Genomic DNA, 26,735 nt, shown 5'->3' with positions numbered 1-26,735 from the left:
ATGACGCAATTTATTGAGAATATTTTAATTTTAGGTTTTGAATTATCCCGACTAAAGAAAAAAAGTAAGAAGGAGGCCCTACATTGTGATGATGGCATGATGTATCGTAGGCAAATCAACTATACCGATACATTGATTCATGAAGTGCAGGTGATGATGTGGGTCATCCGAATTCATTGAGGAGGTGGCGAATGACGCAGCATGTAGGGCTGCCTAGTCTACGTTTGTGGTTGTCAAAAATTGATTTAGGAGAACTTCATTCTGTGTGCAATAAGTAGACAATGACAACATGTCATGTGTTTCTTGTCATGTGATTCTTCCAGAATAAGAAACACTGTATGTCAACTAGCAGTCAATTCATAAGGGAAATATATGTGCCTAGACTACAACCATACAGTGCTACTAAAAACAAGGTGACTGGCTGGCATTTAGTCAGGATCATTATAAGATGCCAGGTCCTCATGAAGTCTTTCAATGCACTATAACTGCATCATAATGCAACCATGCAGGTTATGTAAAGTTGTTACCCGTTTTTATGTTAGATGATGGCATTACAAAGTAGTTGAAGCTCTGAATGAAGATCTGATTTTATCTCACCATGACATCCCTCTCCACAGGTGTCAGGTGTCTACCTGGCAACAAGTCCCTCCCCTCCTGACTGAACTCCTCTATAAACACGTCGCCCCCCACTGACAGGAAGCATGGCGGGGGCTTCAGTGAAAGTGGCAGTCCGGGTCCGCCCCTTCAACTCTCGAGAGATCGGGAAGGAGAGCAAGTGCATCATCCAGATGACAGGGAACACCACAAGTGAGCATTGAATATTTGGTGTTTTAAGACATTTCTAGTATTGTAAGAAAATGCAAAAGGCACTTGCACGTCTGAGTTATCTTTGTTGCAGTTGCATGGTAGTAATTGAATTACATGATAAAAAAATATGATTTTTTTTTGTTGCAAATGTATAAAATAAAAAAAACGCATATCACATTTCCATAAGTATTCAGACCCATTACTCAGTACTTTATTGAAGAACCTTTGGCAGCGATTACAGCTTTGAGTCTTCTTGGGTATGACGCTACAAGCTTGGCACACCTTTATTTGGGGAGTTTCTCCCATTCTTCTCTACAGATCCTCTCAAGCTCTGTCAGGTTGGATGGGGAGTGTCACTGCATAGCTATTTTCAGGTCTCTCCAGAGATGTTTGATCGGGTTCAGGTCTGTGCTCTAGTTGGGCCACTCAAGGACATTCAGAGACTTGTCCCGAAGCCACTCCTACGTTGTCTTGGCTGTGTGCTTAGGGTTGTTGTTCTGTTGGAAGGTGAACCTACGCCCAATCTGGTCCTGAGGCCCTGAGCGCTCTGGAGCAGGTTTTCATCAAGGATCTCTCTACACTTTGCTCCGTTCAACTTTCCCTCGGTCCTGACTAATCTCCCAGTCCCGGCCGCTGAAAAACATGCCCACAGCATGATGCTGCCACCACCATGTTTCACCATAGGGATGTTATTGGCCAGGTGATGAGCAGTGCCTGGTTTCCCCCAGACGTGAATCTTGACATTCAGGCTTGGTTTCACCAGACCAGAGAATCTTGTTTCTCATGGTGTGAGAGTCCTTTAGGTGCCTTTTGGCAAACTCCAAGCGGGCTGTCATAGGCCTTTTACTGAGGAGTGGCTTCCGTCTGGCCACTCTACCATAAATGCTCTGTCAGAGTGACCATCGGGTTCTTGGTCGCCTCCCTGACCAAGGCCCTTCTCCCCCGATTGCTCAATTTGGCTGGGCGCCAGCTCTAGGAAGAGTCTTGGTGGTTCCAATCTTCTTAATTTAAGAATGATGGAGGTCACTGTGTTCTTGCTGCAGAAATGTATTGGTACCCTTCCCCAGATCTGTGCCTTGACACAATTCTGTCTCTGAGCTCTATGGACAATTCCTTCGACCTCATGGCTTGGTTTTTGCTCTGACAGGCACTGTCACCTGTAGACCCTTATATAGACAGGTGTGTGCCTTTCCAAATCATGTCCAATCAATTGAATGTTCCACAGGTGTAGAAACATCTCAAGGATGATAATTGGAAACAGGATGCACCTGAGCTCAATTTCGAGTCTCATAGCAAAGGGTCTGAATACCTATGTAAATCAGTTTTACATTTTTTATGTTTAAAACATTTGCAAACATTTCTAAAAACCTGTTTTCGAGGGCCTCCTGAGTAGTGCAGCGGTCTAAGGCCCCTCATCGCAGTGCTAGGGGCGTTACTACAGACCGGGTTCATTCCCGGGCTGTGCTAGAAACGGCCATGGCTGGGAGTCCCATAGGACTGTGACAATTGGTCCAGCGTCGTCCGGGTTAGGGAGGGTTTTGTCGGTGGGTCTTTACTTGGCGGGTCATGTTTCGGAGGATGCATTACTCCACCTTCGCCTCTCCCGAGCTCGTTGGGGAGTTGCAGCGATGAGACAAGATCGAAAACTGGGGAGAAAAAGGGGTGTAAAATACCCCCCCCCCAAAAAAATATATATATATATGTAAACAAACTGTTTTTGCTTTGTCATTGTGGGGTATTGTGTGTAGATTGATGAGAAAATTATTTAATTTAATCAATTTTAGAATAAGACTGTAATGTAACAAAATGTGGAAAAGGTCAAGGGGTCTGAATACTTTCCGAATGCACTGTATACAGATGAATGTGAATACCCCTTCAAATTACTGGATTCGGCTATTTCAGCCCCACCCATTGCTGACAGGTGTATAAAATCGAGCACATTGCCATGCAATCTCCATAGACAAACATTGGCAGTAGAATGGCCTTACTGAAGAGCTCAGTGACTTTCAAGATGGCACCGTCATAGAATGCCACCTTTCCAACAAGTCAGTTTGTCAAATTTCTGCCCTGCTAGATTTGCCCCGGTCAACTGTAAGTGGTGTTATTGTGAAGTGGAAACGTCTAAAAGCAACACCAGCTCAGCTGCACACAAGCCTAAGATCACCATGTGCAATGCCAAGCGTCAGCTGGAGTTGTCTAAAGCTCGCCGCTATTGAACTCTGGAGCAGTGGAAACGCATTGTCTGGAGTGATGAATCACTCTTCACCGTTTGGCGGATGTCAGGAGAACGTTACCTGCCCCAATGCATAGTGTCAACTGTAAAGTTTGGTGGAGGAGAAATAATGGTCTTGGGCTGTGTTTCCTGGTTCGGGCTAGGCCCCTTAATTCCAGTGAAGGGAAATCTTAACGCTACAGCATACAATGACATTCTGGATGATTCTGTGAATCCAACAGTTTGGGGAAAGCCCTTTCCTGTTTCTGCATGACAATTCCCCCGTGCACAAAGCGAGGTCCATACAGAAATGTTTTTTTGAGTTCGGTGTGGACGAACATGACTGGCCTGCACAGAGCCCTGACCTCAACCCCATTGAACACCTTAGGGATGAATTGGAATCCCGACTGACTGCGAGCCAGGTCTAATTGTCGAATATCAGTGCCCAGGGTCAGGTCAGGCAGAGGTCGGTACTCCAGAGTAGGGGCAAAGGCACATGACGGCAGGCAGGCCCAGGGTCAGGTCAGGCAGAGGTCGGTACTCCAGAGTAGGGACAAAGGCACAGGATGGCAGGCGGGCCCAGGGTCAGGTCAGGCAGAGGTCGGTACTCCAGAGTAGGGGCAAAGGCACAGGATGGCAGGCAGGCTCAGAGTCAGGACAGGCAAGGGTCACAACCAGGAGGGCGAGACTAAGAGAGCCTGGGGAAAAGCAGGAGCTGAGACAAACCACTGGTTGACTTGAACAAACAAGACAAACTGGCAACAGACAAACAGAAAACACCGGGATAAATACCCAGGGGATAATGGGGAAGATGGGTGACACCTGGAGGGGGGTGGAGACAAGCACAAAGACAGGTGAAACAGATCAGGTGTGACAAATCCTTGAAAGTGTCACGAATATTACCGAAGGTGACTCCCCTTCTTGTTCGGGTGGCGCTCGGCGGTCGTCGTCGCCGGTCTACTAGCTATCACCGATCCGTTGTTCTGTGTTCCTTTGGTTTTGTCTGATTGGTATCACCTGTTTCTTGTTTGGTTGTTAGGGTGGGGTTATATAAGTTTGTTCAGCCCGCTTCTGTTTCGTGCGGGCTTGTTCGTCTGTTCAGTGTTTGAGTGTATTTTGTTTGCTTTTTGGGTTTCGCGCTGTCCGATACAAGGTAGTGGTCGGAGACTTGGAGGGGAGTTGCAATGAGGTTAGTGGAAGAACAGCATCTAGTAAAGATGAGGTCGAGCGTATTGCCTGCCTTGTGAGTAGGGGGGGAAGGTCAAAAGAGGAGAGGAGTGGAAAGAAGGAGGCAGAGAGGAATGAGTCAAAGGTAGACGTGGGGAGGTTAAAGTCGCCCAGCACTGTGAGAGGTGAGCCGTCCTCAGGAAAGGAGCTTATCAAGGTATCAAGCTCATTGATGAACTCTCCGAGGGAACCTGGAGGGCGGTAAATGATAAGGATGTTAAGCTTGAAAGGGCTGGTAACTGTGACAGCATGGAATTCAAAGGAGGCGATAGACAGATGGGTAAGGGAGAAAGAGAGAGAATGACCACTTGGGAGAGATGAGGATCCCGGTGCCACCACCCCGCTGACCAGAAGCTCTCGGGGTGTGCGGAACACGTGGGCGGACGAAGAGAGAGCAGTAGGAGTAGCAGTGTTGTCTGTGGTGATCCATGTTTCCGTCAGTGCCAAGAAGTCGAGGGACTGGAGGGAGGCATAGGCTGAGATGAACTCTGCCTTGTTGGCCGCAGATCGGCAGTTCCAGAGGCTACCGGAGACCTGGAACTCCACGTGGGTCGTGCGCGCTGGGACCACCAGATTAGGGTGGCCGCGGCCACGCGGTGTGGAGCGTTTGTATGGTCTGTGCAGAGAGGAGAGAACAGGGATAGACAGGCACATAGTTGACAGGCTACAGAAGAGGCTACGCTAATGCAAAGGAGATTGGAATGACAAGTGGACTACACGTCTCGAATGTTCAGAAAGTTAAGCTTACGTAGCAAGAATCTTATTGACTAAAATGATTAAAATGATACAGTACTGCTGAAGTAGGCTAGCTGGCAGTGGCTGCGTTGTTGACACTACACTAATCAAGTCGTTCCGTTGAGTTTAATAGTTTCTGCAGTGCTGCTATTCGGGGGCTAGCTGGCTAGCTAGCAGTGTTGTTTACATTACATTGCGTTAAAAGAATGACGTTAAAAGAACGACAATAGCTGGCTAGCTAACCTAGAAAATCGCTCTAGACTACACAATTATCTTTGATACAAAGACGGCTATGTAGCTAGCTACGATCAAACAAATCAAACCGTTGTACTGTAATGAAATGAGAATGTGAAAATGTGATACTACCTGTGAATGCGACCGGGTTGTTGAGTTCTATTCAGTAGACGTTGGCTAGCTGTTAGTTGTTAGCTGTTGGCTAGCTAGCAGAGTCTCCTACGTTAAGGACGACAAATAGCTGGCTAGCTAACCTCGGTAAATTAAGAAAGCAATGTGACGGTGGGCAGTGGGGTGTAACGGATGTGAAACGGCTAGCTTAGTTAGCGGTGTGCGCTAAATAGCGTTTCAATCGGTTACGTCACTTGCTCTGAGACCTTGAAGTAGTAGTTCCCCTTGCTCTGCAAGGGCCGCGGCTTTTGTGGAGCGATGGGTAACGATGCTTCGAGGGTGACTGTTGTCGTTGTGCGCAGAAGGTCCCTGGTTCGCGCCCGGGTATGGGCGAGGGGACGGTTTAAAATTATACTGTTACATTGATGCTGTTGACCCGGATTACTGGTTGCTGCAGAAAAAGGAGGAAGGTCAAAAGGGGGGTGAGTGTAACGGATGTGAAACGGCTAGCTTAGTTAGCGGTGTGCGCTAAATAGCGTTTCAATCGGTTACGTCACTTGCTCTGAGACCTTGAAGTAGTAGTTCCCCTTGCTCTGCAAGGACCGCGGCTTTTGTGGAGCGATGGGTAACGATGCTTCGTGGGTGACTGTTGTTGATGTGTGCAGAAGGTCCCTGGTTCGCGCCCGGGTATGGGCGAGGGGACGGTTTAAAATTATACTGTTACAGGGGCATGTAACACATCTCCATAGGAAGTGAAACAAAGGGTCCAGTCAGAACTGAGTGTGTCTGTGTGTGTGGACCTCTAGAGCGTCTTATCCCTCGACCCAGAGGGTCCAATAGGCCTCGTTGTTTCTGTCTGAGCTGAGACACTGAGTCAGCTGATGTGTGTGTGGGTGTGTCTTGTTCCTCTGCTTTGTGCCTGTCGGCGGGTCTGTTTATGACCTCATTCCCACAATCTTTGGCATGGTACTGTCGCGTCTTTACTATCATTAACTGAAGACTGATAGTTTTTATCAAAGATTCTCTGTAATTAGTTACTATGCGATCAACTGATTAATCACGTAACTAATTAACTATGAAATCGGGGCACCAAGGGAAAATAGGGGGATGGGCTTGCTATACCCAAAAAGGCCAACGTCATGACAGTACAGATTAGGTTAGATCTCTGGAAATCTCTGAAATTGCTTTGGTGAAGGTAATGCATTGTACTGTTTACCATGTAAACATCAGCTAGCATCATCCTCTTCCCGGTTGCTTCCACTCTATGGTTATTTCAAGGAACTTTAGACTATTAGGATGGGAATGCTTGCAGAAATCTCATCTGTCTTGTATCACTGAGGGATTGTAACCACATTTCCATCTACAGTTTCTATGTGATTAAAGTAATTTGTTATGAACAAAAAAAGTCTACATCCTGCCTACATCCTTCCTGTGACTGCCTACATCCTTCCTGTGACTGCCTACATCCTTCATATGACTGCCTACATCCTTCCTGTGACTGCCTACATCCTTCATGTGACTGCCTACATCCTTCCTGTGACTGCCTACATCCTTCCTGTGACTGCCTACATCCTTCCTGTGACTGCCTACATCCTTCCTGTGACTGCCTACATCCTTCCTGTGACTGCCTACATCCTTCCTGTGACTGCCTACATCCTTCCTGTGACTGCCTACATCCTTCCTGTGACTGCCTACATCCTTCCTGTGACTGCCTACATCCTTCATGTGACTGCCTACATCCTTCCTGTGACTGCCTACATCCTTCCTGTGACTGCCTACATATCTCTATCAATACCTAATGCTGATACAGCAGCATCATCAGTGGTGTCTGACCAATCATGATGTCACTTATGCCATAGACTGGGGAATGTACTCTAGCCGCGTTCACGTGCTTGCAAGTTGAAAATGTCAGTTTCCTAGTTCTGACTAGCACATGCACGCGAGTACATTCCCCAGTCTATGACATAAGTGACATCATGATTGGTCAGACACCACTGATGATGCGGCTGTATCAGTCAGGCTCAGATGAACCTAATCGCTGCATTACCTCTAAGGGCCACAGACACCAGCTGCTGCCAGGTGCTTTCTCTGCTTCTGTGCCTTGGCCATTAAAGCTTTCACAGAGACGGACTTGCTCAGTTTTCCACAAACGCCTGGCCTAGTTTCAGATTCCACCAGCTCCACAATTCTTCCTGAAATGATGACAATGCATTTTCCACTTCTGTATGTAGTCAGCCAAATATATTATATATCTGGTCTGCCATATACAGTGTATCACAATAGTTTACTTGGTGTAGATTTCTGGGTTTGGTTTGGATACTTCTAACCTTTGTTTCCTTCCTGTCTGTCCTTTCAGCGATCCTAAACCCCAAACAGCCGAAGGAGAACAAGAGCTTCAACTTCGACTACTCCTACTGGTCACATACCACGGTGAGTTTTGCCACACAAGTCCCACACTAGAGACTTGAATGTCGTGCATTTAAAGATCATGCAAGTCATGAGGTCAGAATTTACTCTGTAATTGCTTAATAAAGGTGTATTAAAACTCAATCCCTTTCGCTCTCCTCTCTCACTCTCTCTCTCTCTTGCGCTCTTGCTCAATCTCTCTCTCTCTGTCTCTCTCTCCTCTCTTGCTCTCTGTCTCTCTGTTTCTCTCTCCTCTCTTGCTCTCTCTCTCTCTGTTTCTCTCTCCTCTCTTGCTCTCTCTCTCTCTCGCTCTCTGTTTCTCTAACCTCTCTTGCTCTCTCTCTCTCTGTTTCTCTCTCCTCTCTCGCTCTCTCTCTCTCTCTCTCTTCAGCCGGACGACATCAACTATCATTCACAGAAGCAGGTGTACAAAGACATTGGAGAGGAGATGTTGCTGCATGCCTTTGAGGGCTACAACGTGTGTATCTTTGCATATGGCCAGACTGGATCTGGGAAGAGCTACACCATGATGGGCAAGCAGGACCAGAAGGACCAGCAAGGCATTATCCCTCTGGTAGGATGGATGGATAAATGGATGGATGACAAAATGTAGTAAAGACATCATAATCTATAGTTACTTCATCACGTACATGTCAAATACTGAAACTATGAAAACACATTTAGGTTTATGCCAAAAAAATGCCTCTTATTCATAATACATACTGATTGCTGTGTTCAATGACCCAAGCCCAGCTCAGTTAATCCCTACCATTGTGTCGCTGAGTTGTCATAATGCTTCAGCAAATGTACATTATCCCTTGTGTGTTGGTAGACACAATGTAAGTAACCTAATTTATGTCGTTCTTAACCTGAATGTCTCTGCTCATCCTACAGATATTGTATGCAGTAATCATGTGCCTATGAACCAGAGTTAAACTGTTAGCACTGAGCTGGTGTGCACTAGTAGGAAGTCCACTGTGTGCAGCACACCCTGCACTGACATAAATAATATGAGCATGTCTACTTCTGCTAAGCATCCCAGTAAAGCAATGAAAACAATCAAGTATCACAGAAAAGTGCAAAACAAATTGCTCATGTGAACATATGTAGCTTAAGAAACAAGGTTCATGAAATTAAATTTTTATTAGTAACAGATGACATTCATATTCTGACAATCTTCTGAAACTCACTTAGATAATACCTTTGATGATACAGTGGTAGCAACACATGGTTATAACATCTACAGAAAAGACAGAAATGCCAATGGTGGAGGTGTGGCGGTTTATATTCATGATCTACAGGGTCATATGTCTCACCTGAATCCCATTCTTGTGGGAAGCTGCTATAGACCACCAAGCGCTAATAGTCCATATCTGGATAACATGTGAAATGATTGATAATGTATGTGATATCGATAGAGAGGTATAATTTCTGGGTGATTTAAATATTGACTGGCTTTCATTAGGCTGCCCACTCAAGAGAAAACTGTAACTAGTAACTGCAACCTCGTTCAGGTTATCGATCAACCTACCAGTGTAGTTACAAACAGCGCAGGAATGGAATCATCAACATGTATTGATCACATCTTTACTGATGCTGCAGAAATTTGCTTTAAAGCAGTATCCAAATCCATCGGATGTAGTGATCACAATATAGTAATGGCGCCAGAGGGGATGGCTGCCGTTTTACAGGCTCCTAACCAACTGCTATTCTGTGTGCTTTTTCGCATTGTTTGTAACTAGTAATGACCATAAAGTTGACGCTATGGTCTCTTATGACTGAAAAGAGCTTCTGGACATCAGAACAGTGATTACTCACCTTGAACTGGGCAAATGAGTCCGACGTAAATTATATACTGCTCTCCGGAGACCCGGCCCAAATCCCTGTCATTTGCGGGAAGAAAAGGCGGAGATACAGAGGGACAAGGTTGGGATGCCTTGTTAGGATTCGTAGGCGAGTGAGAAAATCACCACTACCATTGGTTCTATTGGCCAATGTGCAATCACTGGAAAACAAACTGGATGAACGGCCGAGACTATCCTACCAATGGGACATTAAAAAATGTAATATCTTATGTTTCACCGAGTCGTGGCTGAACGACGACACGGATAATATAGAGTTGGCCGGGTTTTCCGTGCATCGGCAGGACAGAGCAGCTACGTGTGGTAAGACGAGGGGCAGGGGTGTGTGTCTATTTGTCAATAACAGCTGATGCACAATGTTTAATATTAAAGAAGTCTCAAGGTATTGCTCACCTGAAGTAGAGTACCTCATGATGAGCTGTAGATCACACTATCAAGAGAGTTCTCATCTATATTGTTCATAGCCGTCTATTTACCACCACAAACCGATGCGGGCACTAAGACCGCACTTAACGAGCTGTTTAAGGCCATAAGCAAAAGAAAATGCCCATCCAGAAGCGGCGCTCCTAGTGACCAGGGACTTTAATGCAGGCAAACTAAAATCAATTTTACATCATTTCTACCAGCATGTCACATGTGCAACCAGAGGGAAAAACTCTAGACCACCTTCACTCCACACACAGAGACGCATACAAAGCTCTCCCTCGCCCTCCATTTGTCAAATCTGACCATAATTCTATCCTCCTGAAGCAAAAACTAAAGCAGGAAGTAGCAGTGATTCTCTCAATACGGAAGTGGTCAGATGACACGGATGCTACGCTACAGAACTGTTTTGCTAGCACAGACTGGAATATGTTCCGTGATTCATCCAATGGCATTGAGGAGTATACCCCCTCAGTCACTGGCTTCATCATTAAGTGCATTGACGACGTCGTCCCTACAGTGACTGTACATACATATCCCAACCAGAAGCCATAGATTACAGGCAACATCCACACTGACATAAAGTCTAGAGCTGCGGCTTTCAAGGAGTGGGACACTAATCCGGACGTTTATAAGAAATCCCGCTATGCCCTTAGACGAACCATCAAACAGGCAAAGTGTCAATACAGGACTAAGATTGAATCCTACTACACCAGCACTGACGTCAGATGTGGCAGGGCAGGGCTTGCAAACTATTACGGACTACAAAGGGAAACACAGCCACGAGCTGCCAGTGACGCAAGCCTACCAGATGAGCTAAATGCCTTTAATGCTCGCTTCAAAGCAAGCAAAACTGAAGCATGCATGAGAGCACCAGCTGTTCCGAAAGACTGTGTGATCACGCTCTCCGTAGCCGATGTGAGCAAGACCTTTAAACAGGTCAACATTCACAAGGCCACGGGGTCAGGCGGATAACCAGGGCGTGAACTCAGAGCATGAGCAGACCAACTGGCAAGTGTCTTCACTGACATTATCAACCTCTCCCTGACCGAGTATGTAATTCCCAAGTTTCAAGCAGACCATCATAGTTCCAGTGCCCAAGAAGGTAACTTGCCAAAATGACTACCTCCTCGTAGCACTCACAAAGGTAGCCATGAAGTGCTTTGAAAGGCTGGTCATGGCTCACATCAACACCATCAATCCAGAAACCCTAGACCCTCTCCAATTCGCATACCACCCCAACTCCACACTGCCCTTTCCCACCTGGACAAAAATAACAGCTATGTGAGAATGCTGTTCATTGACTACAGCTCAGCATTCAACACCATAGTGCCCTCAAAGCTCATCGCTAAGCTAAGGACTCTGGAACTAAACACCTCCCTCTGCAACTGGATCCTAGACTTCCTCATGGGCCGCTCCCAGGTGGTAAGGGTAGGCAACAACACATCTGCCACGCTGATCCTCAACACAGGGGCACCTCAGGGGTGTGTACTTACTGCCCTCCCGTACTCCCTGTTCACCCACGACTTCGTGGCCAAGCACGACTCCAACAGCATCATTGTGTTTGCTGACGACACAACAGTGGTATTTTTTAATTTATCTGTTATTTTACCAGGTAAGTTGACTGAGAACACGTTCTCATTTGCAGCAACGACCTGGGGAATAGTTATAGGGGAGGGGAGGGGGATGAATGAGCCAATTGTAAACTAGGGATTATTAGGTGACCGTGATGGTTTGAGGGCCAGATTGGGAATTTAGCCAGGAAGGCTTGATCACCAACAATGATGAGACAGCCTATAGGGAGGAGGTCAGAGACCTGGCAGTGTGTTTCCAGGACAACCTCTCCCCCAATGTGCGCAAGACAAAGGAGATGATCGTGGACTACAGGAAAAGGAGAGCCGAACAGGCCCCCATTAACATCGACAGGGCTGTAGTGGAGCGTGTCGAGAGTTTCACATTATTTGGTGTCCACATCACCGACAAACTATCATGGTCCAAACACACCAAGACAGTTGTGAAGAGGGCACGACAACACCTTTTCCCCCTCGTGAGACTGAAAAGATTTGGCATAGGTCCTCAGATCCTCAAAATGTTATACTGCTGCACCATCGAGAGCATCCTTACCGGTTGCATTACCGCCTGGTATGGCAGCTGCTCGGCATCCGACCGTAAGGCGCTACAGAGGGAAGTGCGTACGACCCAGTACATCACTGGGACCAAGCTTCCTGCTGCTACTCAGTGTTTATTATCTATGCATAGTCACTTTACCCCAACCTACACTTTACCCCAAACTACCTCGACTAACCTGTACCCCCACACATTGACTCGGTACCGGTACCCCCTGTATATAGCCTCGTTATTGTTATGTAATTTAATTGTGTTACCTTTTATTTGTTACTTTATTTACTAAATATTTTCTTAACTATATTTCTGTCACGTTCTGACCTTAGTTCTTTTGTTATGTCTTTGATTAGTATGGTCAGGGTGTGAGTTGGGTGGGTTGTCTATGTTCCTTTTTCTATGATTTGGGATTTCTGTGTTTGGCCTGGTATGGTTCTCAATGAGAGGCAGCTGTCAATCGTTGTCCCTGATTGAGAACCATACTTAGGTAGCCTGGTTTCACTTTGAGTTGTGGGTGATTCTTTTCCGTGTCAGTGTTTGGCCTGGTATGAATCTCAATGAGAGGCAGCTGTCAATCGTTGTCCCTGATTGAGAACCATACTTAGGTAGCCTGGTTTCACTTTGAGTTGTGGGTGATTCTTTTCCGTGTCAGTGTTTGGCCTGGTATGGTTCTCAATGAGAGGCAGCTGTCAATCGTTGTCCCTGATTGAGAACCATACTTAGGTAGCCTGGTTTCACTTTGAGTTGTGGGGGATTATTTTCCTCAATGAGTGCAGCTCAGTGTTTTGAGAACCTGGTATGGTTCTCAATGAGAGGCAGCTGTCAATGAGAGGCAGCTGTCAATCGTTGTCCCTGATTGAGAACCATACTTAGGTAGCCTGGTTTCACTTTGAGTTGTGGGTGATTCTTTTCCGTGTCAGTGTTTGGCTTTGAATCTCAATGAGAGGCAGCTGTCAATGTTTCCCTGTTCCATACCTGGTTTCACTTTGAGTTTGTTTTTTCCGTGTCAGTGTTTGTTCCACACGTTTGTTTCGGTTTTTGTTTCTTCACGTCGTTATTTTGTATTTTGGTGTTCAGGCAAATAAACATAATGAACACGTACCACGCTGCGCATTGGTCCGATCTCTCCTACTCCTCCTCAGACGAAGAGGAGGAAAGCCGTAACAATTTCTTGATCTGCATTGTTGGTTATGGGCTTGTAAGTAAGTATTTCACTGTAAGGTCTACACCTGTTGTTGGAGCTTGTAACAAATACAATTTGGTTTTTAATAACCATATCAAGGAAAACCAAAGTTCCAAAGGCTGGCCCTAATATAGTGTATAAGAGGTCATACAATAAGTTTTGTATTGATTCCTATGTTGTTGATTTAAAGAATATTTGTTGGTCTGTGGTGTGTAATGAGGAGCAACCATACGCTGCACTTGACACATTTATGAAATTGCTTATTCCAGTTACTAATAAGCGCGCACCCATTAAAAACAATATTGTTGTCTATCAACAATGACAAGCCACTGAGGTCTGATTTAATGGAACATTACTGAGGATAATAGTGGACAATATTGCCACTCCTATTTGCCATATTTTCAATCTTAGCCTACTAGAAAGTGTGTTCCGTATGGTTGCTCCTACAAATCATTCACTAAACTCTAAACCTCAACTAAATCTTGTAATAAATCATGTGCAATATGAGAAAGTTGAGGTGACTAAACTGCTTGGATTAACCCTGGATTATAAACTGTCATGGTCAAAACATGTTGATACAACAGTAGCTAAGATGGGGAGAAGTCTGTCCATAATTAAGCGCTGCTCTGCCTTTTTAACAACACTATCAACAAGGCAGGTCCTACAGGCCCTGGTTTTGTCACACCTGGACTACTGTTCAATCATGTGGTCAGGTGCCACAAAGAGGGACCTCGGAAAATGATAATTGGCTCAGAACAGGGCAGCACGGCTGTCCCTTAAATGTACACGGAGAGCTAACATTAATCATTTGCATGTCAATCTCTCATGGCTCAAAGTGGAGGAGAGATTGACTTCATCATGGCTCAAAGTGGAGAGATTGACTTCATCACTACTTGTGATGAACCTTCCCTGGTTACTCCAACCTCGGCCAACAGCTCCGCCCCCCCAAATCATCAAGCAGCTACTCGCCCAAGCCTCTCCAGGTTCTCCTTTACCCAAATCCAGATAGCAGATGTTCTGAAAGAGCTGCAAAACCTGGACCCATACAAATCAGCTGGGCTTGACAATCTGGACCCTCTATTTCTGAAACTATCCGCCGCCATTGTCGCAACCCTTATTACCAGCCTGTTCAACCTCTCTTTCATATCGTCTGAGATCCCCAAGGATTGGAAAGCTGCCGCAGTCATCCCCCTCTTCAAAGGGGGAGACACCCTGGACCCAAACTGTTATAGACCTATATCCATCCTGCCCTGCCTATCTAATGTCTTCGAAAGCCAAGTCAACAAACAGGTCACTGACCATCTCGAATCCCACCGTACCTTCTCCGCTGTGCAATCTGGTTTCCGAGCCGGTCACGGGTGCACCTCAGCCACGCTCAAGGTACTAAACGATATCATAACCGCCATTGATAAAAGACAGTACTGTGCAGCCGTCTTCATCGACCTTGCCAAGGCTTTCGACTCTGTCAATCACCATATTCTTATCGGCAGACTCAGTAGCCTCGGTTTTTCGGATGACTGCCTTGCCTGGTTCACCAATTACTTTGCAGACAGAGTTCAGTGTGTCAAATCGGAGGGCATGCTGGCCGGTCCTCTGGCAGTCTCTATGGGGGTGCCACAGAGTTCAATCCTCGGGCCGACTCTTTTCTCTGTATATATCAATGATGTTGCTCTTGCTGCGGGCGATTCCTTGATCCACCTCTACGCAGACGACACCATTCTATATACTTCCGGCCCGTCCTTGGACACTGTGCTATCTAACCTCCAAACGAGCTTCAATGCCATACAACACTCCTTCCGTGGCCTCCAACTGCTCTTAAACGCTAGTAAAACCAAATGCATGCTTTTCAACTGTTCGCTGCCTGCACCTGCACGCCTGACCAGCAAAATTGCTTCCAACACTCTACTCAGCAAACTGGATGCAGTTTATCACAGTGCCATCCGTTTTGTCACTAAAGCACCTTATACCACCCACCACTGCGACTTGTATGCTCTAGTCGGCTGGCCCTCGCTACATATTCGTCGCCAGACCCACTGGCTCCAGGTCATCTACAAGTCCATGCTAGGTAAAGCTCCGCCTTATCTCAGTTCACTGGTCACGATGGCAACACCCATCCGTAGCATGCGCTCCAGCAGGTGTATCTCACTGATCATCCCTAAAGCCAACACCTCATTTGGCCGCCTTTCGTTCCAGTTCTCTGCTGCCTGTGACTGGAACGAATTGCAAAAAGCGCTGAAGTTGGAGACTTTTATCTCCCTCACCAACTTCAAACATCTGCTATCTGAGCAGCTAACCGATCGCTGCAGCTGTACATAGTCTATCGGTAAATAGCCCACCCATTTTTACCTACCTCATCCCCATACTGTTTTTATTTATTTACTTTTCTGCTCTTTTACACACCAATATCTCTACCTGTACATGACCATCTGATTATTTATCACTCCAGTGTTAATCTGCAAAATTGTATTATTCGCCTACCTCCTCATGCCTTTTGCACACAATGTATATAGACTCCCCTTTTTTTCCCTACTGTGTTATTGACTTGTTAATTGTTTACTCCATGTGTAACTCTGTGTTGTCTGTTCACACTGCTATGCTTTATCTTGGCCAGGTCGCAGTTGAAAATGAGAACTTGTTCTCAACTAGCCTACCTGGTTGAATAAAGGTGAAATAAAATAAAATAAATAAATACATAGAGCCATGGCTACATGGAACTCTATTCCACATCAGATTTAAAAAAACAGATAAAAATACACCTTATGGAACAGCGGGGACTGTGAAGAGACACAAACACACAGGCACAGACACACATACACATGAGAAGACACTCACTCTACACATACACATGAATTTTGTAGATATGTAATAGATTAGTTACCTGAGGGAACACACTTAATGGGTTGTGAAAGTGTTATAACATATAATGTCATGTAATATTTAAAACTGCCTTAATGTTCCTGGACCCCAGGAAGAGTGCAGCAGCTAATGGGGATCCTTAATAAATACAAACAACAACAATAATAATAACAACAAATAACCCTCCATGCTTTCTTCTCTGCTAGCTGTGTGAGGACCTCTTCACCAAGATCAGTGACAGCAATACCGACAACAGCTTGTCCTACTCCGTAGAGGTGAGTGCTCCCGACCCTCTACTGTTTTTAGAGTAAGCTTGAATACAAGAGAGGCCTACTCCATAGTAGGTTAGGGATTTTAAAGTGTTAACGTTTTGGCGTTTATAATAAGGTTGGTAGCAACATGGAAAATCGTTGTGGAAATCCGTTTCAGCTCAAGTCGACTACAAAATCCACAATGCATTGCCACAATGCATTGCTCCTTTCTATAATATATCTAGCAACGGCACCATGCAATGCATCCTGGACTAAAGAGGCAGACAAATTGGAAAAATGTGCTAGACCCTCCATTAAATTGACAATTTCTAAGATAGATGCAAAACATGCAAAAGAAAATGCAAACATAAGATCAATGAGAGACGCCATCCTCCCGAGTTATGACATCGGCCAGGATTGAAATCTGTTGAATGATAGAGGTTTTCGCCATCTTAAAGTCGTATTCCTATTAACTTCCAGAATAGTGAGAGTGACTTTATCACGGTGCTTCATCATACCGGCCTGCTTTCTGCCTGGTTGAACGCCAATAAATCAGATACACATGAAAACATGAAATGACCCTGGGAAGTGTTAGAACATCACTCAGAGATGCATAAATACGATATAACACCCAAAATGAGGGAAACTTTACTTTAACTCCAGGGGGATATGAATAGCTCTGTTAAATCTATATAGAATCCACCATTACTAATTGTATCCTAACGTGGTTGACAGTCATGAAATGGCAAATCCACATTAGGGATTAGACAAGTGATATGTAAAACAATGGGGAAGACACAGTATTGTCATAATGCAAACATAAGATAAGAGTTCTGATAACAGAGTATTTTGTATCCCAAGTTCTCAATAGATGTTTGATTGGCACTTAGTTGGTTTGATTGGCACTTAGTTCGTTTGATTGGCAGTTAGTTAGTTTGATTGGCACTTAGTTGGTTTGATTGTCACTTAGTTGGTTTGATTGGCACTTAGTTGGTTTGATTGGCACTCAGTTGGTTTGATTGGCACTTAGTTGGTTTGATTGGCACTTAGTTAGTTTGATTGGCACTTAGTTGGTTTGATTGGCACTTAATTAGTTTGATTGGCACTTAGTTAATTTGATTGGCACTTAGTTGGTTTGATTGGCACTTCTATAGAGTATTGACGACCTCCACAGGTGAGCTACATGGAGATCTACTGTGAGCGTGTGCGTGACCTGCTAAACCCAAAGAACAAAGGGAACCTGCGTGTGAGAGAGCACCCCCTGATGGGGCCCTACGTGGAGGATCTGTCGAAACTAGCCGTCACCTCCTACAACGACATCCAGGACCTGATGGAGTCTGGCAACAAGGCCAGGTAAATGAGACTTTCAGTGGATGGATGATGGATGATGGATGGATGGATGATAGATGGATGGGTTGGAAGGGTGGATGGTGGATGAAAGAGGGAGGGATGGATGGATGATAAATAGATGGGTGGGTTGGAATGGTGGATGAAAGAGGGATGGATGGATGGATGATGGATGGATGGATGATAGATGGATGGGTGGGCGGGTGGGTGGATGGTGGATGAAAGAGGGAGGGATGGATGGATGTCATAAGGTTAAATTCTCTCTTCCTTCAGGACGGTGGCAGCCACCAACATGAACGAGACCAGCAGCCGCTCTCACGCTGTCTTCAACATCATCTTCACTCAGAAGAAACACGACATGGATTCAGAGAACACATCTGAGAAGGTACGGTACAGGCCTACAACAACTTAATGACCAGGTTCAACCTCCTGTTCAAGCTTCTGCAATGGTTTGAGGCCAAAGAGTTAATAACTCTGACCAATATGTATGGTTTACACTTTTATAGTTGAGATCTATAGCCATGTTATCTGGACATCCACAGTGTTATCATTTTATGATAACACTACTCAGTGCTCATTATAGATAAGCCCTCAAAGAGCGTTTATTGGGGCTGCCGCTGTGTATTTGGAATCTGGACATTTTCCCTTTACAATACAGAGTACGGAAGCAGATTCATGCCAAAATAAATGATGACACCAGAGTGGTTTCTTGTTGCAGGTGAGCAAGATCAGCCTGGTGGATCTGGCTGGGAGTGAGAGAGCTGACTCTACAGGAGCCAAAGGAACCAGGCTGAAGGTGAGAGGGTCTTTTTTGGGTCTACTTTATGGGCTGAATTTGATCCCCCAGTGATGTCGATGTATGAATTCCTCAAAGTTTTGAGTTAACATTTCTAGTTGACACGTCTATGCATTTTACAAAGCATCTAGGCTCTGAGTCAGGAGATTGTGGAGATTGTAGTTTTTGCGTCCCAAGCAATGCTTCTCGATTCATTAACTTCGCCCCATCTGTTCCTTTTCAGGAAGGAGCAAATATCAACAAATCTCTAACCACACTGGGAAAAGTCATCTCTGCTTTAGCTGAAGTGGTTAGAGTCCTTACTCTTCTGTACACAACTCGTTGTCTGTATGGTAATTTAAGCAACTTGGTAAGACTGTCTATTAATTCAATACTGTCAACTTCTTATCTTTCTAGGACTCCGCACCAAATAAGGTACATCATTTCAATTACTTATTCAATTTCTGTCATGAGAAAATATTTGGGGAAATGGTATTAAGAGATGGATGATTAACAAACGTTTCTTCTGATATGTATTCCTACATTTGTCAACTTATAAATGCACTTCTATTGAAGCAGTATTCTAATTGGGAGGATTATCTGTTAACAGAACAAGAAGAAGAAGAAGGTGGAGAGCCATATCCCATACAGAGACTCAGTGCTGACCTGGCTACTGAGAGAGAACCTGGGTACGTGCTTTCCACCTAGTAGCCCAGGTCCTGCCGACTACGACAATTGTAGCGTCCTCATCACTGTTTACTCTTTTGTTTAATTCCTCTGCAGATACCCTTTAAACAATCCTTCCTCCTCTCGCCCTCATCCACAATTCATCTGTTTTCCCCTTTCTTTCTGTCCATTAGGAGGTAACTCTCGCACCGCCATGGTGGCAGCCCTCAGCCCTGCTGATATCAACTATGACGAGACCCTGAGCACCCTCAGGTAAGAACCTAGCTCTGAGGTAACATTCCCCTGTTAAAAACATAGTAGTCATTGGATGACCCTATAGTACTTCACTGTCATCATTTGTGAAGTGTAATGATTATGATTATCATTATAAGACTAAACCAGAAAGTAAACCAGGAGCTTCAAGTAATGATGCCTTGAATGCTCCCATGTTTTCACTGTCAATGTAATTATGAACAAAGTAGAATTGAGATGTTGGGGTGAACGTCCCCTTTAATGGTTTTCATTCTCTCAGGTATGCAGACCGCGCTAAGCAGATCCGCTGTAACGCTGTTATCAACGAGGACCCCAACAACCGTCTGGTGCGTGAGTTGAAGGAGGAGGTGTGTCGCCTCAAGGACCTCCTCTTTGCTCAGGGTCTGGGAGATATCATAGACAGTGAGTACACACACACACACACACACACACACACACACACACACACACACACACACACACACACACACACACACACACACACACACACACACACACACACACACACACACACACACACACACACACACACACACACCACAGGGTGAGTGTCTCACACACACTCTTCTCTCTCCCCTCTCCTCTCAGCGTATCGATGTCCTGGTCCTGTGATAGCTGGTTTGAAAAGTGTGTATATTCTGGCAACCTCAGGCTTTTGCAGCTAACTTGACAATAAAGCTCAAACTCTTATGACACTAAAGTCCTTATACCCCAGAGCTATGACAGGACTCCGAACCAAAACCTATAGAAAGGTTTTACATGAGACCAGCAGACCCTGTAGACAAGACACTGCTCTCATAGTACTTTCCATGTTCTCATTTCCCTCGTTTATCTGCACTGATCTGCAAACATGGGATAGGTGAACGCAAGATGGTGGACTCCTTTTAGGGAACAGACTTGTCCACCTGTCCAGTCCTTTCAGATCAGTGGAGATCAAGAAGAGGAGACGAGGGGAGGAAAGCCATTTTAGACTGTTGGGATTGCATGCAGCCTTGGTTACACCGGTTCTCTGGGTGTGTAGCTAGCTGATTGGATGCTCTGCTTCTGAAGAGGAGCTTTGATATGTCAGGTTCTTAATGTGGGCTCTGGTTGGGTCTCTAGAGCTCAGCTGCCTTCTAATTCACACAGCTTGCCCGGCATAATTGTCCCTTGCGGATGAATAATGTTTTTTGGAATTGCATTGAATTTAATTCAATAATGCTTTCACAGCCTTTCAGCCTGGAGATTATACTGCAAGTAAGAACTAAAAGACATTTCTTCTAGGCTGCCCTATATATTGGCTGGTCTTCATATAACATTGCTTGTTTTTAGCTTGGTATTTAATGTATTTTGCATATGAATGTCAGAGAAATGCATTGGCTCTAACTTATCTTATGCTTAACATATTCCGTCAGTTTAAGTTGCTCTTTTCTCGCTCTCTCTGCAGTGGCTTTGGTAAGCACCTGTCTGCTTCTACAATCCATCTTTTGAGCTCTCTTCTTCTTTTTGTTGCTCTTCCCTTTCCTCCATATGTCCATCTCTCTGTTTTTCTCTCCACCCCGATGTCTCCACTTCCTCACCTTCCTGCTGTCTGCTCCCTCTCTCTCCCTCTCTCCCCCACACATTCCCGCTCTTCTTCTGGCAGACTTGTGTGATTACAACAACTTTGTCAATAAACGCCAGGCTGTCAATCAAATGGGTGATCTATCCACAGTGACCAATGCCATGACTGGGATGAGCCCCTCCCCCTCACTCTCTGCTCTGTCCAGCCGCGCGGGCTCCATGGCAAACCTGCACGACCGCATCTTCAGCCCCGCCTCCGAGGAGGCCATAGAGAGACTCAAGGTAGGTAGGAGGGAGGTAGGGTGAAATGAGAGGTAGTGGGGGAGTGAGTAAGTGACTGTGTGAGCTAAAGGGATTGAAGGAGAAAGAGACAGAGTGGGAAAGGGAGAGAGAGGAGGAGAGGAAGGCGGTGGGGAGAGAGAGAAGGCTGGGGACAGATAGAGATAGAGAGGAGAAGTGGAAAATTATAGAGAGATGGCAAGGGTGAGGGAGGCCAACCACAATGCTTAGTAATACCATGTGTGTACCATACCAATGTAGACATTTGTCATTCTTTCCACCCTAGGAAACAGAGAAAATCATTGCAGAGCTCAATGAAACTTGGGAGGAGAAGCTGCGCCGTACTGAAGATATCCGGATGCAGAGGTGTGTTAGACGGATTGAGCCATTATCCTCATCAAAATCAAAATCAAATCAAATGTATTTATAGAGCCCTTCGTACATCAGCTGATATCTCAAAGTGCTGTACAGAAACCCAGCCTAAAACCCCAGACAGCAAGCAATGCAGGTGTAGAAGCACGGTGGCTAGGAAAAACTCCCTAGAAAGGCTAAAACCTAAGAAGAAACCTAAAGTCCCTCTGTCTTAAATAACCGTTATAACTAACCCAAACCCCAATCCCCCAAAAACATGGCTCTCTGTTATCTGTAGGGAAGCCCTACTGGCTGAGATGGGTGTGGCCATGAGAGAAGATGGAGGCACCGTGGGCGTGTTCTCCCCCAAGAAGGTCAGAACCTCAAAAATACAGTACACCCCTATCACAACTGTAATGATATCCACTACAGTACCCATAATGCTCTGTAAATAATCATTTCCCTCCCCCATTATGCTACAAAAACCCCTGTCAACAACATTTAGACACAAGTCCTAATGTTCATGTCTTTCTTCCAGACCCCTCACCTGGTGAACCTAAACGAGGACCCGTTGATGTCTGAGTGCTTACTCTACTACATCAAAGATGGGACCACCAAGTAAGAACGACTGCTTTCTTTCACCTGCAGGAAATGGGCACTTTTCATTGAGAACTATTTTGGACTGAGGTGACCAACAGTCCTGTAGTACAGCATATATGGATTTGGAGTATATGGGTCAGCTGTTTAAGTTTACTACCTGGAATATCAAAGTGGTCCTGTGAAGTGGACGAGGATATTTGATCATCTTCCGAATGTGAAGACTGAAATAGCTTTCTTACAAGAAATACATCTGCGTACAGCAAATCACTCTGGACTCCATGTCCTCTGTATCTTTCCCTCAGGGTGGGTCGTGAGGACGCCAGAAGTCGCCAGGACATCGTTCTCAGCGGCCATTTTATCCAGGACGAGCACTGCACCTTCAGCAGCACCACAGGCCCCGGGGGAGAAGGTGAGACTGAATTGACCAACTGTGGACGAACCATGCTAGTTCTATTAGTTATATTTCTATGGGAGAAATAACTGGCAGATTATGCCTGAGTGCACCAGAGGTTATAGAGACTCTGTAGAGACTGGGACTAGTGAGACTGGTGTTATAGACTAAAGAGTAAAATGACTGGGCTATAGACTATAGATTAGGAAAACTGTGTTATAGACTATAGATTAGGATGACTGGGTTATAGACTATATATTAAAATGACTGGCTAATAGACTTAATTAGGATGACTGGTGTTATAGACTATAGATTAGGATGACTGGTTTTATAGACTATAGATTAGGATGACTGGTGTTATAGACTATAGATTAGGAAAACTGGTGTTATAGACTATAGATTAGGATGACTGGTGTTATAGACTATAGATTAGGAAAACTGGTGTTATAGACTATAGATTAGGATGACTGGTGTTATAAACTATAGATTAGGATGACTGGTGTTATAAACTATAGATTAGGATGACTGGTGTTATAGACTATAGATTAGGATGACTGGTGTTATAGACTATAGATTAGGAAAACTGGGTTATAGACTATAGATTAGGAAAACTGGGTTATAGACTATAGGATGACTGGTGTTATAGATTAGGATGACTGGCTAATAGACTAGACGTTACGTCCATTAGATGAATGAGAACAAAGCGCAGCGTGGAAAGTGTTCATGATTTTTAATACTGAACTCCGACAAAACAACAAAATACAAAACTGAACTTAAAGTTCTGCAGAGCTAGACAGCAACTATGCAAAAACAAGATCGCACAACTAAAGGGGGAAAAAAGGCTGCCTAAGTATGATCCCCAATCAGAGACCACAATAAACAGCTGCCTCTGATTGGGAACCATACCCGACCAACAAAGAAATAGAAAAAAAAGAAGAAAAACTAGAATGCCCACCCAAATCACACCCCGACCTAACCAAATAGAGAAATAAAAGGCTCTCTAAGGTCAGGGCGTGACACTAGGTTAGGATGACTGGGTTATAGACTATAGAGATGTGGACTAGTGAGGTTTTAGACTATAGAGACGTGGACTAGTGAGGTTTTAGACTATAGAGACGTGGACTAGTGAGGTTCTAGACTATAGAGACATGGACTAGTGAGGTTCTAGACTATAGAGACGTGGACTAGTGAGGTTTTAGACTCTAGAAATTCTGACTAGTGAGGTTTAAGACAATAGAGATTTGGACTAGTGAGGTTTTAGACAATAGAGATTTGGACTAGTGAGGTTTTAGACTATAAAGATGTGGACTAGTGAGGTTCTAGACTATAGCGACGTGAACTAGTGAGGTTCTAGACTAGAGACGTGGACTAGTGAGGTTTTAGACTATAGAGACGTGGACTAGTGAGGTTCTAGACTATAGAGACGTGGACTAGTGAGGTTTTAGACTATAGAGACGTGGACTAGTGAGATTTTAGACTATAGAGACGTGGACTAAGTGAGGTTTTAGACTATAGAGACGTGGACTAGTGAGGTTTTAGACTATAGAGACGTGGACTAGTGAGGTTCTAGACTATAGAGATGTGGACTAGTGAGGTTCTAGACTTTAGTTATAGTAGTGTAATTACAGCAGACAGTAGAGTCTAGTGAGTGTGTGGGTAGAGTCTAGTGAGTGTGTGGGTAGAGTCTAGTGAGTGTGTGGGTAGAGTAGTGAGTGTGTGGGTAGAGTCTAGTGAGTGTGTGGGTAGAGTCTAGTGAGTGTGTGGGTAGAGTCTAGTGAGTGTGTGGGTAGAGTCTAGTGAGTGTGTGGGTAGAGTCTAGTGAGTGTGTGGGTAGAGTCTAGTGAGTGTGTGGGTAGAGTCTAGTGAGTGTGTGGGTAGAGTCTAGTGAGTGTTTAGGTATAGAGTCTAGTGAGTGTAGACTATAGGTAGAGTCTAGTGAGTGTGTGGGTAGAGTCTAGTGAGTGGACTAAGTGGGTAGAGTCTAGGGAGTGTGTGGGTAGAGTCTAGAGAGTGTGTGGGTAGAGTCTAGTGAGTGTGTGGGTAGAGTCTAGTGAGTGTGTGGGTAGAGTCTAGTGAGTGTGTGGGTAGAGTCTAGTGAGTGTGTGGGTAGAGTCTAGTGAGTGTGTGGGTAGAGTCTAGTGAGTGTGTGGGTAGAGTCTAGTGAGTGTGTGGGTAGAGTCTAGTGAGTGTGTGGGTAGAGTCTAGTGAGTGTGTGGGTAGAGTCTAGTGAGTGTGTGGGTAGAGTCTAGTGAGTGTGTGGGTAGAGTCTAGTGAGTGTGTGGGTAGAGTCTAGTGAGTGTGTGGGTAGAGTCTAGTGAGTGTGTGGGTAGAGTCTAGTGAGTGTGTAGGTAGAGTCTAGTGAGTGTGTGGGTAGAGTCTAGTGAGTGTGTGGGTAGAGTCTAGTGAGTGTGTGGGTAGAGTCTAGTGAGTGTGTGGGTAGAGTCTAGTGAGTGTGTGGGTAGAGTCTAGTGAGTGTGTGGGTAGAGTCTAGTGAGTGTGTGGGTAGAGTCTAGTGAGTGTGTGGGTAGAGTCTAGTGAGTGTGTGGGTAGAGTCTAGTGAGTGTGTGGGTAGAGTCTAGTGAGTGTGTGGGTAGAGTCTAGTGAGTGTGTGGGTAGAGTCTAGTGAGTGTGTGGGTAGAGTCTAGTGAGTGTGCACAGAACCAGTGCAAGAGAGTCAGTAGAATGGTCAAATGTTCACCATCCCCGGTGGTTCTTGTCTGTTGATGATGATGACACAGGGAACGTCTTCCTGGAGCCCTGCGAGGGGGCGGAGATCTATGTCAACGGGAAACTGGTGACCATGCCTACTCTGCTTCGCTCAGGTAAGTCTTGAACCCCTCAGCGTCTTCCACTGAGCGTGGGAAACATATATACCACACGTGTAAAACATACTGAAAAACTCTGTAAGGATTTTATTTTAAAATGTTTTATTTGTTTTGGTATGAATCAGCTTCCATATACAACATCTACAAATAAACTAAGAATCATCACAGGTGATTCACACTCCAGGGTTAGAAAAACATCAATAGGTAAAAATGGATGAAACAACTGATGCATGATGCGGTTGACCTCAGATTGACCTTTGATTCCTGACCCCAGGGAACCGCATTATCATGGGGAAGAGCCATGTGTTCCGCTTCAATGACCCGGAGCAGGCGCGGCAGGAGCGGGAGAGGACGCCCTTCGCTGAGACCCCCGTGGAGCCCGTGGACTGGGCCTTCGCCCAGAGAGAGCTGCTGGAGAAACAGGGCATCGACATGAAGCAGGAGATGGAGTCAAGGTACAATAATCGATGGGCTACCTTTGGCAAGGCACCAACTGTAATGAACTAGCATCCTTTTATAAAGCTTAAAACTGATTTGTGATCGTTTTGTCTGCAGGCTTCAAGAGTTAGAAGATCAGTACCGCAGAGAACGAGAGGAGGCCAGTAACCTTCTGGAACAACAGAGACTGGTAAAACAGGCCACTTAAGAGATTTTTTTGAAATACGTATGAGATATATGCGCTATATTCTGTCATGTGATTTGATTTGTTTGTACCATGGTCTCTCCTAGGACTATGAGAGTAAACTTGAGGCCCTGCAGAAACAGGTGGATAGAAACTCCCGTTGCCTGGAGCCCCCAGAGGAAGAGGAGGAGCCTGAGGAGGAAGGTGAGACAGTGATTGACAGTTATCCACCTAGACCACCCTTTTTCAAAAATGTACAATCGTTTTGAAATAAGATGCCCGTTGCTGAGGCCAGACAATGGAATATTTTTAGAATGATGGAATGTTTGAAGTTTTTCCCATAGTTCCATGGACCAAGTGTGAGACGGAGCTTGCACTGTGGGCATTCCGTAAGTGGCGTTTCTACCAGTTTACCTCCCTCAGGGACCTGCTGTGGGGAAACGCCATTTTCCTCAAGGAAGCCAACGCCATCAGTGTGGAGCTCAAGAAGAAGGTAGGTACACTGTCATTATATTTTTGGGCGGCAGGTAGCCTAGTGGTTAGAGCTTTGGACTAGTAACCGAAAGGTTGCAAGATCAAATCCCCGAGCTCAAATCCCCGAGCCCCTGAACAAGGCAGTTAACCCACTGTTCCTAG

General features: G+C 45.2%; 1 protein-coding gene across 19 annotated transcripts in view; it reads left to right on the top strand.

Annotated features, from left to right (window-relative positions):
- The window catches only part of LOC118394465 (kinesin-like protein KIF1A), a 44,454-nt gene that overhangs the window by 1,404 nt on the left and 16,315 nt on the right, over positions 1-26,735 (top strand). For 6 of the 19 annotated variants that reach the window (XM_052463432.1, XM_052463435.1, XM_052463429.1 and 3 more), the window contains exons 2-25: positions 618-807; positions 7,683-7,756; positions 8,124-8,306; positions 16,384-16,452; positions 17,603-17,781; positions 18,049-18,160; positions 18,494-18,571; positions 18,795-18,860; positions 18,968-18,985; positions 19,161-19,239; positions 19,411-19,489; positions 19,749-19,891; positions 20,078-20,116; positions 20,699-20,725; positions 21,114-21,313; positions 21,597-21,676; positions 21,960-22,035; positions 22,200-22,279; positions 22,564-22,670; positions 25,391-25,474; positions 25,752-25,932; positions 26,033-26,105; positions 26,207-26,303; positions 26,432-26,592. In XM_052463432.1, the coding sequence (XP_052319392.1) occupies positions 702-807; positions 7,683-7,756; positions 8,124-8,306; positions 16,384-16,452; positions 17,603-17,781; positions 18,049-18,160; positions 18,494-18,571; positions 18,795-18,860; positions 18,968-18,985; positions 19,161-19,239; positions 19,411-19,489; positions 19,749-19,891; positions 20,078-20,116; positions 20,699-20,725; positions 21,114-21,313; positions 21,597-21,676; positions 21,960-22,035; positions 22,200-22,279; positions 22,564-22,670; positions 25,391-25,474; positions 25,752-25,932; positions 26,033-26,105; positions 26,207-26,303; positions 26,432-26,592 (2,391 nt within the window). In that variant the 5' untranslated portion in view covers positions 618-701. The remainder of the gene's footprint in view (positions 1-617; positions 808-7,682; positions 7,757-8,123; positions 8,307-16,383; positions 16,453-17,602; positions 17,782-18,048; positions 18,161-18,493; positions 18,572-18,794; positions 18,861-18,967; positions 18,986-19,160; positions 19,240-19,410; positions 19,490-19,748; positions 19,892-20,077; positions 20,117-20,698; positions 20,726-21,113; positions 21,314-21,596; positions 21,677-21,959; positions 22,036-22,199; positions 22,280-22,563; positions 22,671-25,390; positions 25,475-25,751; positions 25,933-26,032; positions 26,106-26,206; positions 26,304-26,431; positions 26,593-26,735) is intronic. The other 13 variants (XM_052463445.1, XM_052463448.1, XM_052463447.1 and 10 more) reach the window with 10 other exon arrangements.

The sequence above is a fragment of the Oncorhynchus keta genome, chromosome 15 (assembly GCF_023373465.1).
Source record: "Oncorhynchus keta strain PuntledgeMale-10-30-2019 chromosome 15, Oket_V2, whole genome shotgun sequence".
In the NCBI taxonomy this organism is placed as follows: domain Eukaryota; kingdom Metazoa; phylum Chordata; class Actinopteri; order Salmoniformes; family Salmonidae; genus Oncorhynchus; species Oncorhynchus keta.
This window is presented reverse-complemented; position numbering and strand designations above follow the sequence as displayed.